Source organism: Bidens hawaiensis, unplaced genomic scaffold (assembly GCF_021521415.1).
Source record: "Bidens hawaiensis isolate Kalapana, Puna unplaced genomic scaffold, B.hawaiensis_p1.1 tig00019814_1, whole genome shotgun sequence".
Lineage (NCBI taxonomy): Eukaryota > Viridiplantae > Streptophyta > Magnoliopsida > Asterales > Asteraceae > Bidens > Bidens hawaiensis.
Window position 1 is genome coordinate 125,619 of NW_027493013.1, and position 10,811 is coordinate 136,429.

A 10,811-nucleotide genomic window follows, 5' to 3' on the forward strand; every position below is an offset into this window, starting at 1 on the left:
TTTTTTTCACTGTTTCTTACTTCCCAGGTTTCAAGATTCATAATCTTGATTTTAAGTACTCTGTTTTTGCTTCTTTTTTTTTTAGTTTTGGATTTTGTTTTAATGTTGAAGACTGAAGTAGGTGTAATAAGTAGTATTTAGAGGTGGGTTCACACTAAAAAGTCAATATTCACCTGCCCTTTAGCTTTTCATGTGTGGATCTCATTACCAAACTATCAAGAAAGCTTAATCTTGGTGTTCATTAATGGCTGTTTTTGTATCTCAATTTCACTTTTTTTTCATATGGGTGTTTTTTTTAGCAATCTCTTTTGTCATTTGAGACAACATTTGGATCTAGTCAATGGTGGTTACTGGTTACTGGATACTTGGATACTGCTTGTTGTAGCAAAATAAACACTTAATAAGGTACTTATTTTTTCTTGGATTATTTGCTTGTTTAACTTAGTTTTTTTTTGGATTCTTGTTTAGATCAGTTTGTATGTAAAGATTACATTTTTTTGTTTTTATAATGATGGTGATTGATGATTCTTGAATTATGCTTTTGTCTTGTTTGCCATTAAGCCGGACAAATTATTTGAATTTGTCTTGTTTTGGTCTTTTGGATTAATATTTATTGATATAGTAAGCTACAAATGTAACTCAAATGGGATTTTTCATAATATTATATAAAGTTTCTGACTTTGTCACATATTAATAATCTTGATAACAGAATATGCCTCAAGAAAGCCTGAGATCAGTTGTGTGCAGATCATTTGTCACTTGTGAAGATCCAAGAGGTGTGGTTGAAGGGAAAATTATTAAGATATCGAAAACTGGCCATAAAAAGAAGAGGTCCCGAAACCCCGAAAAAGAAACACAATCCAAGAGTTTAAAAGAGAAGGAAAAAATGTCTCTTGTTGAGGTGAAAAATGGGACTCAGAAGCTAAATCAAACTATTGATTCATGGTCAAAGGGGGTTAGTCTCAAAAGTCAACCGAAAGATATCGCGAAAGATTTGCTAAAAGGAGCTATTGATCTTCAAGAATCTCTTATTGTTCTTGGCAAATTGCAAGAAGGTTCTTGTATGCCAAGTTCTAAGAAGAAACAAGAAAAAGAAAGTGAAGATCTTTTTAGCAGAATTGGTTCGGATCGGTTTGAAAGTTTTACGCTTTATGATTGGGGTTGTCGAAAAGACAGAAAATTAGCAAATGGGTCATCAAGAGATTGGTTGACTGAGCTTAGAGAAGTGATTAAAGACGGGCTTTCGAAACAAAATCTTTTGCCACCAAACAAATCTTATCAAGAAACTGTTTTTACAAGCAAAGACTCAGAAGCATTAGCAGGTTTAGTTTTTTTTCTTCAAATTATATTAAAAAATTTAAAATTTGAAGTATATTTTAATAAATTCAAACAATTTATTTAGCAGGTTTGGCTGTTTTTCTTCAATCTATATTAAAAAAATTTAAAATTTGAAATATATTTTAATAAATTTAAACAATTTATTTAGCAGGTTTGGCTGTTTTCTTCAATTTATATTAAAAAATTTTAAGTTTTTTTAAAAATTTATACAATTTATTTAGCAGGTAAAAAGAAGTTGCAGTTATCTTCTGATATAGCTTCAACAAGCTCAAGCATATCATCTTCAATGATGTATTCAACTTACGAGTTCACCTCTTCCGAGTCTTTTTCATCAAGGACTACAGAGGAAAAGTCAAAAGGGTCAAACTTGATTGCAAAACTCATGGGCTTAGAAGAGTTTCCCTCAAAACCGCCCCGAAAACAATTAGACGTTAGTAGCAAAACGAGGCCTGTTTTCGATTTTGACTTGCCAAATGCAAAAAAGCCATCATTTTTCGTTCAGAAATCGGACCGCGAACACATGTTATTAGATGAAATCATTATAATGATGCAGTCTAAAGGAGTTTTGAGAAGTAATAAGCAAGAAGTCAAACAAACTAGCAAAAGGTTCATGGATGATGACTCGTCACCGATTGTTTTGATGAGACCTCAACGTTTAGGTCCCGATCATCACCAAGTCAAAGTTTATGATAATCCAATGCGAAAGCTTCATCAAGAAAAGGCGAAAACCGAAGACAAAAGCGTCAATAATAGAGGAAATAACAAATTGTCTACTACTAATAAACAGAATGCTTCTGTTCCTGTTGTCACAAAACCGCAAAGAAAACAAGAAGTTGAAAAGAAAATACACAAGATTCAAAAGATGGCACCACCGGTTAAGAAAAAACCGGTTGACAATGCAAAGTCAACAAGTTTAGTATCGAAAAACGGTTCGTTGAAGCAGGCGAATTCGCAAAGAAATGTTCAGCAGAATCCCAACAAGTTGAGGAATCAAGTGAAGAGCATCAAGACTGAAAAGCCGGTCAAAGAGGCGTTGACCAATCAGGAAGAAACTCGGGATTCTGAAGTTACAATCAAAGGTATATCACATACATAACCATCGTAAAGATTCATGCTTTGTTAGTTCTTAGTTAATAACTTGATATAAACATTTGAAAGTTTTTAGTATAATTTTTTTTATAAATAACTGATCTCATTTATAACACAAAAGGATCCAATTACAATACAGAGGCAGGTAAGTGGACAACTTGCTGCACCACCACCCCCTTTTGAATGACAAATCCGATCCTACCGAAAACAAAGTTGCAGTTCTTTGGTGTCGATAAAATATAAAATTAAAGGGCTAATTGCATAAAAAATGTTGCCAACTTTAATTATATTCTTGTTTTGTTCAACCAAATTATTTCAAGCTAGAAAAAACATTTAAATTTCCTAGGTTTTAATCTAAAGTAAAATTTTTTTATCATAAATAAACCATTTGGGTCAGTTTTCAGTCAAACTGAACAAAAGGTTCCAGTTACAACAAAGAGGCAGGTAAGCAGCCAACAAGCTGTGCCACCACCCCTTTTGAATGGCAAAACCGATCTTACTGAAAACAAAGTTATAGTTTTTTTGACATTAATAAGTTACTGTGCACGACCCGCTGATATTGATATTTACATGATTTGTTTTTTTTTACTGTGCAGAAACAAAAAAAGTGAGACATCAATCTCCCAATAAAGCTTGTGAAAAAGATTCACATCATGTTAGAGATGTTACTACGAGCACGAATCAACCCGAAGCAAGAAACAATCAAGAACAAAGTAATGCTTCTCATGTCAATGAACAAAACGCAAGAATCTTGAAAACAATAACTGATTTCCATGACTCCAAGCCAGCGAATTCCGAGCTTTTTCACGACTGCGTAAACGAGTTTTTGGAGCAAGAAAATCAAAGATTCAATTTTTCATCAAGAGTGTGCATATCTGAGGATCAGTTGATTAAGGAAATTATCAAAAAGCTTGAAACTTTAAATAATTACAGCAAGTTTTCTAAGGAGAGTTATGATGCAGACACAGTTTCGCTAATGTTGGAACGAGATTTGAGTTTTACGACGTTTGGTGGAACTTGGGGTACTACCGGTTGGAAAGATGGTTGTACTGTAAATGAAATTGAGGAAACTGTTTTAGATTTGGAGAAGTTGGTTTTAAGCAGATTAATTGATGAAATGCTTTTGGAACTTGTATGCAAGAAGAGTAGATTTGTGTAGAGTTTAGAGTATGCATGTTCATGTTTTGTAGCTAATAAAATGAAAAAAAAAATGTTACTAATTTCTAGTAGATACATTCTAGTGACTTGTATTTTGTTTTGTACACTTTGTATATCACAATCTAACTCTAGAAATATTTACATAAAATATGATCATTGTAGCTTTGGTTCACCTTTAACTTTCTATGCATAATAAAGACATAAAGTAGAATGATTTGATGCATAAAGATTGGTTTCTACTAAGTAAATCAAACATGGTACAAAAGCAAGACTCTCCAATGATTTGGGTAATCTATTCAATATCCTAAAAAAACAAAAAAAAACAAAAAAACTAGTTCTTGATTTTCTTGATTAAAGAAACCAATAAGGCTGTGTGTTGTGGGCATTCAACGGAGCAGCGAACGGATGAATTCAGCTACAAGGTTCACGCACACCACAACTGCCACGCTTCAGCTGAAGTCACAAACGGATGAATTCAGCCAGCTAGCCCAAGTGAATGGAGAAAAATTGAGGGGTTGGCTCGCATGAATGGCTAGCGGACCACAATAGGGGTGAAGGGTTAGGTCTGGTCAGCGCCATGTGACGCAATATGATACGAAGAATTTATCCATTTGTGGCTCCGTTGAATGCCCACAACACACGGTCTAAGCATAATTTATGTAGCACCTTTAAAGATGAGGAAATTGAGTGTTTCCAATGAGAAATAAATGAAAGCCTTTTGAGTGAGTGAAAAAGCTACTAAAATTTGAGCCAACAACACATTGCCATCCACCACCATAAACCCTATCAAATCCCTACAAATTAAGCAAAATCCCACAAATTGATCAAAAATTATAAACATAAATAACAAATAAATATAGTAAAAAGAAGGGTCATTGGATTTTAATAATCCAAATTTTCGCTCATTGACCAACACTAAGTCAAACTTTAAAAATGCACCACAGCAGTCCCATGTTTCGACCTATTGACCCACAACGAGCTTTTCCCTAACGGGGTTAGATTCCGTTAATGTTTGATGACATGTACGATGTTATGGCAAAATAAGTGACGTGGACTGCTTATGTGGTAAAAAATATTTTTAAATTAAATTAATTTATCTAAACAAAGAAAGGCACTGAATCACTTTTTTTAACAAAAATAAACAAATCGAACCACTTTTTTTTAAAGAAAAATCAACAGACTAAACCACTTTTTTTAACAAAAATTAACGAACCAAACCACTTTTGTTTTTTTACAAAACTAAACGAACATAACTACTTTTTGTAACAATAATAAAGTTTGGATTAGCTCTGGCTAATGTGACAAAGTTTAAATGATTAAAATCCAACATCCCAAAAAAGAATCTTTAAGCATAAAAGTTACCTTCTTGATGTATGCAGCAATAGAGGTGCAATCAATAACATCATATATAGCAAGAGCTTGTGATGCAGAATCCATTGCATGAACTTGCATCTTCAATTGCATATCTGTATCTTTCACATATGCTTTGCCTTCCAACATTCTTGATTTCACCCTTAAAAAATCAAGATTCTTTGTATATATTATATATATAGTAATTTGTTGGATATTTTAATATTAAAAAAATGGGAAAAATGGTATGAATGTAGATGAGAAATTAGTGGCCATAAACAACATTGTCCTGTTACAAACATGTAAGATATACTTGACAAATCTTGGAGTATATAAAGGGTCCATTGCATAGGTGTGTAACCTATGTATGGTGGCATGTTTTGTTCTTTTGCACAAGTATTTTAACATATATATATATTCATCTTATTAGTTACTAAAATGACTCCACATGTCTTGTGAATGTCACTTTTTGTGTAGAAAGTGTTAGTGATTTTAGTGTAATTAAGGATTAACTTGTTGATCAAGTTAATTGTAATACGAATCTAAATAAGTCGGGTGCGGGGTGCATACTTATTTGATCTTATTATAATTTATAATCCTATTGGTACTTAGGGGCCCCTAAGTCATGGGGGTTCCAAGGGGGCAACGCCCCTGGTGGCGGGGTGCGAGGGGCGGCAGCCCGTGGCAGGGTCCAAGGGGCAGCGCCCCTGGCTGGGGTCGAGCTATGTTTCTTTATTAAAAACGTATTAGAAAATTAATTAATTAATTAATTTTCTTGACAAAGTTTAATATCAAAAGGAGCGTATTTTCAGTTATTAATTAGATAACTGTTATGATTATTGCAAAGCAGTTATCATCATCCCTGCCTTTTCAAACCCTAATATAACGTAGTTTGATCATATGATATTTTTCTGGTTCAGTAAACTCTCTCATTCTCCATACTGATTCTTGCACTCCTGAGTTTTATCCGGTCAAAACATTTGGGAACCAACAAATAGTTTTGATCTGAAAGTGTTTCACGACTCTCAGATTTTCCTAAGATATATATGATTGCAGAAATCCCCAACAAAAGATCAAAACTATTTCTGTTAAGATGGCGAACGGAAAATCGTTGAAGGAGATGACTGGCAAGTTTGACAAACTGGAGAAATTTGAAGGCCAAGACTTTCGCAGATGGCAAAAGAAGATGCACTTCCTTCTGACTACCATGAAAGTGGTGCACGTGTTGAGTACGCCTATGCCTGTGATTGAAGAAGAAGGAAATCTGGAACAGGTTAGGAGGAAATCAAAATGGGAGAATGACAACTGCATCTGTCTCGGTCTTATTTTGAACGGTATGTGTGATACGTTATTTGATTTGTACCAAAACATTGAAACCGCTAAGGAACTGTGGGATATACTTGAAGCCAAGTATATGGCAGAAGATTCTTCGAGTAAGAAGTTTCTTGTGAGTAATTTTAACAATTACAAGATGGTTGACTCTAGGTCTGTTGTGGAACAATACCATGAATTGTGTCGAATTTTAGGGCAGTTTTCTCAACACAACATGAACATGGATGAATCCATTTATGTTTCATCAATCATTGACAAGTTACCCCCTTCATGGAAAGATTTCAAACACAAACTGAAACACATGAAGGGTGAATTAAGTTTGGTTGAACTTGGAGGTCACTTCAGAATTGAAGAGGGCTTGAGAACATTTGAAACTGTTGATGTCAATGATGTTAAAAAACAGACTGGTCAATGTGTTAACATGGTTGAGGATGTTGGAACATCCAAGGGTAAGAACAAGTACAAAGGGAAACGTAAGTTTCAAGGAAACAACAACACGGGTCCAAACAAGAAGGCAAAAGAGGGCTGTTGGAAATGTGGCAAACCGGGTCACTTTAAGAGAGATTGTCGGGTTGGAAAAGTGAACAATAATGGTCCAAAGAACAAGCATGATGCGGGTCCAAGTGGGTCTAAGGACCAAGGAAAGCAACAAGGTCAGAATGTCATACACAATTTTAATTCGGTTGAGAATTATGTTTCATTAATTTCTGAAACATGTTTTGTGCAGGATGATGATGTTGCTTGGTGGGTTGATTCGGGTGCAACTAGCCATGTATGCAAAAATTTTCAATGGTTTGAAGAAATTCAAGACGTTGAAGAATGATCTATTTTAAAAATGGGGAATGTTGCAACCGAACCGATCAAGGGACTAGGCAAAGTCAAGCTAGTTTTTACTTCTGGAAATTGTTTGTGTTTAGATAATGTTTTATATGTTCCCCGGATTCGAAAGAATCTCTTGTCTGGTGTTGTTTTAAATAATTGCGGTTATAAGCAAGTGTATGAAAGTGACAAATATATCTTGTCAAGACATGGTACTTTTGTTGGTTTTAGTTATCTATGTAATGGTATGTTTAAGTTAAATGTTGATGTTTCGTTTGTTAATCAATCAGTTTGCATAGCTTCAACTACTTCTAATATTGTTTTAAATGAATCTGAAAAGTGGCATGCTAGATTAAGACATGTTCATTATAAAAGATTGAAAGATATGTCTAAAATGAGTTTGATTCCGGCATTTGATTTGAATAGTGAAAAATGCAATACTTGCAAGTTAACTAAGATAACTAGAAAACCGTTTAAACCTGCTGTTAAAAGAGAAACAAAGGTGCTTGAATTAATACATAGTGACTTATGTGATTATCATGCAACTCCAACTTTAGGAAATAAAAAGTATATTGTTACATTTATAGATGATGCTTCTAGATTTTGTTACGTGTATCTTTTGCATTTTCAATCGGTGGGAATTATACATCAAACCACGGCTCCTTATACACCAGAACAAAATGGTGTATCCGAGAGGAAGAATAGAACATTAAAAGAAATGATAAATTCTATGTTATCCTATTCGGGACTTAGTGATGGGTTTTGGGGTAAAGCTATGTTAACAGCTTGTTATTTATTAAATATGATTCCTAATAAAAGGAATAAAATTACCCCTTATGAACTTTGGCATGGTGAACCTCCAAAATTTCATTACTTGAAAATATGGGGTTGTAGAGCTATAGTAAGGCTTACTGAACCCAAAAGGAAAAATTTGGGTGAAAGAGGTATTGATTGCATTTTTATTGGATATGCTGAGCATTCCAAGGCATATAGGTTCTATGTTATAGAACCTAATGACTACGTATTAGTAAACACTGTTATTGAGTCAAGGGATGCAATTTGGGATGAAAACAGGTTTTCATCTATACCTAGACCAAAGAACATGATTGCGAGTTTAAGTAATTCTCAATCAATTAATCATGAAAATGATGTTCCATCAACTTCAACTGAGCCAAGAAAAAGTAATAGAGTTAGAAAGCCTAAGAACTATGGTTCTGATTTTCAACTATATTTGGTTGAAGGATCTAGAAATGAGATTCAAAAGAAATATGAATATTGTTTTAATATTGAGGAAGATCCTAAAACCTATAGTGAGGCTATGGCATCTCGGGATATTTCTTTCTGTAAAGAAGCAATTAATGATGAGATGGATTCTATTATGCAAAATAAAACTTGGAAATTATCTGACTTACCCCTTGGTTGTAAACCTCTTGGTTGTAAATGGATCTTCAAGAAGAAGATGAAAGTAGATGGTTCTATTGATAAATTTAAAGCCAGATTGGTTATCCAAGGCTTTAGACAAAAGGAAGGAATAGACTACTTTGATACATATGTTCCTGTAGCAAGAATATCTACAATAAGATTGTTGATTGCTTTAGCAGCAATACATAATCTTGTTATTCATCAAATGGATGTGAAAATTGCATTCTTGAATGGTGAATTGGACGAGGAGATATATATGAAACAACCGGAGGGTTTTGTTATGCCCGGTAATGAGCATAAGGTGTGTAAACTTGTTAAATCACTTTATGGTTTAAAGCAAACACCAAAACAATGGCATCAAAAATTTGATGATATGGTATTGTCTAGTGGTTTTCTATTGGTTCTATTGATAAATTTAAAGCCAGATTGGTTATCCAAGGCTTTAGACAAAAGGAAGGAATAGACTACTTTGATACATATGCTCCTGTAGCAAGAATATCTACAATAAGATTGTTGATTGCTTTAGCAGCAATACATAATCTTGTTATTCATCAAATGGATGTGAAAATTGCATTCTTGAATGGTGAATTGGACGAGGAGATATATATGAAACAACCGGAGGGTTTTGTTATGCCCGGTAATGAGCATAAGGTGTGTAAAACTTGTTAAATCACTTTATGGTTTAAAGCAAACACCAAAACAATGGCATCAAAAATTTGATGGTATGGTATTGTCTAGTGGTTTTCTATTAAACCAATCAGATAAGTGTGTATACAACAAATTTGATGCTTCTGGTAAAGGAGTTATAATTTTTTTATACGTAGATGACATGTTGATCTTTGGTACAAACCAAGATCAGGTTGATAAAACAAAGAAATTTTTGTCATCTTGTTTTGATATGAAAGATATAGGGGAAGCTGAAGTGATCCTTGGTATAAGGATCAAGCGTGAGAACAATGGTATTTCAATATCTCAATCTCACTATATTGAGAAGATTTTAAAGAAATTTAATTTTCTTAATTGTTCTCCTGTTAGTACTCCTATGGATCCTGCGTATAAGCTCTTACCTAATAAAGGTAACGCAATAAATCAACTTGAATATTCAAGAGGTATAGGATCTCTCATGTATGCAATGATAAGTACTAGCCCGGATATAGCTTATGCTGTTGGAAAGCTAAGTAGATATACAAGCAATCCAAGTTCAAATCATTGGCAAGCTATAAATCGAGTATTTAGGTACTTGAAAGGAACCATGGATTATGGTTTGAATTATAATGGATTTTCTTCGATTATAGAAGGTTATTTAGATGCAAGTTGGATTAATAATATGGAAGATCATTCTTCCACAAGTGGATGGACTTTTCTACTTGGTGGAGGTCCTGTATCATGGGCATCTAAGAAACAGACTTGCATCACTAACTCGACTATGGAATCTGAGTTTGTAGCATTAGCAGCAACTGGTAAAAAAGCTGAATGGCTAAGAAACTTGATTTATGAGATTCCATTATGGCCTAAACCTATATCACCCATATCTATCAGGTGTGATAGTACTGCTACTTTGGCTAAAGCTTATAGTCAAATGGATAATGGGAAGTCTAGACACTTAGGTGTTAGACACAACATGATTCGTGAGCTCATTGTGAATGGTGTGATATCAGTGGAGTATGTAAAAAATCAAAAGAATTTAGCCGATCATTTAACAAAAGCGTTAAGTAAAGATCTTGTGCACAAGTCGGCTGTAGGGATGGGTTTAAAGTCCAACTGAAATTTCTCATGTTGAGATACCCAATTCCCATCTAACTTGATATTAGGTGCTGAATTCAATGTGGAAAGCTTAACATCTAGAAATTGGAACACAGCAATTACAACATCCCAAGGTATGTGTTTAGACCTGCAAGTTAAGGAGGCTGAAGTTAAACTTCTTAATAATTCTTTTGAAAAATTGCATATGCAGGTGCGAGAGTAAAAGAACTACCTATATGAGCATGAAGTTTAGCCGCTTCAAGAAGCTGGGACTTGGCTTTGATATGTTCATTGAAGGGTATGACATAGGCTAGTAAAAATAATGTCATGTAAGAATATATGAGTATGTGAACTTGTGTGTATATTATCTTTGATTATTCATTATGAATAGAAAGGGTTCAATCGTAGCGATACCCTGATATTCGAATATTTGGAATGTGTAATATACTAATGTGAAATTCAATCGTCACGACATTTCATTTATGCATAAGTTTGTTGTTTGTGTGAGTTTGTTTAAGTTAATCAGGGATTACACCAAAATAGGGGAGGATTGTTAGTGA

At 34.0% G+C, this 10,811-nt stretch overlaps 1 protein-coding gene and 1 pseudogene across 3 annotated transcripts; one reads left to right on the forward strand and one right to left on the reverse strand.

Annotated features, from left to right (window-relative positions):
• The first annotated feature begins 876 nt into the window (after nt 1–876).
• Nucleotides 877–3,683, forward strand: LOC143559384 (uncharacterized). 2 transcript variants are annotated; one of them, XM_077047980.1, is made up of 3 exons: nt 877–1,322; nt 1,560–2,417; nt 3,024–3,683. In XM_077047980.1, exons 1-3 carry the CDS (start codon nt 887–889, stop codon nt 3,584–3,586), a joined length of 1,857 nt encoding a protein of 618 aa, XP_076904095.1. In that variant the 5' UTR covers nt 877–886; the 3' UTR covers nt 3,587–3,683. The 2 variants fall into 2 exon arrangements, with proteins under 2 accessions (XP_076904095.1, XP_076904096.1); XM_077047981.1 differs by having other exon boundaries at nt 1,563–2,417; nt 3,024–3,671.
• A 425-nt stretch (nt 3,684–4,108) lies between these two features.
• LOC143559360 (uncharacterized) lies at nt 4,109–5,099 on the reverse strand (annotated as a pseudogene). Its single transcript, XR_013139926.1, has 2 exons — nt 4,948–5,099; nt 4,109–4,379 (listed from the first exon to the last, which is right to left on the reverse strand). The product of XR_013139926.1 is annotated as an uncharacterized LOC143559360 (transcript).
• Between the last annotated feature and the right edge of the window lie 5,712 nt (nt 5,100–10,811).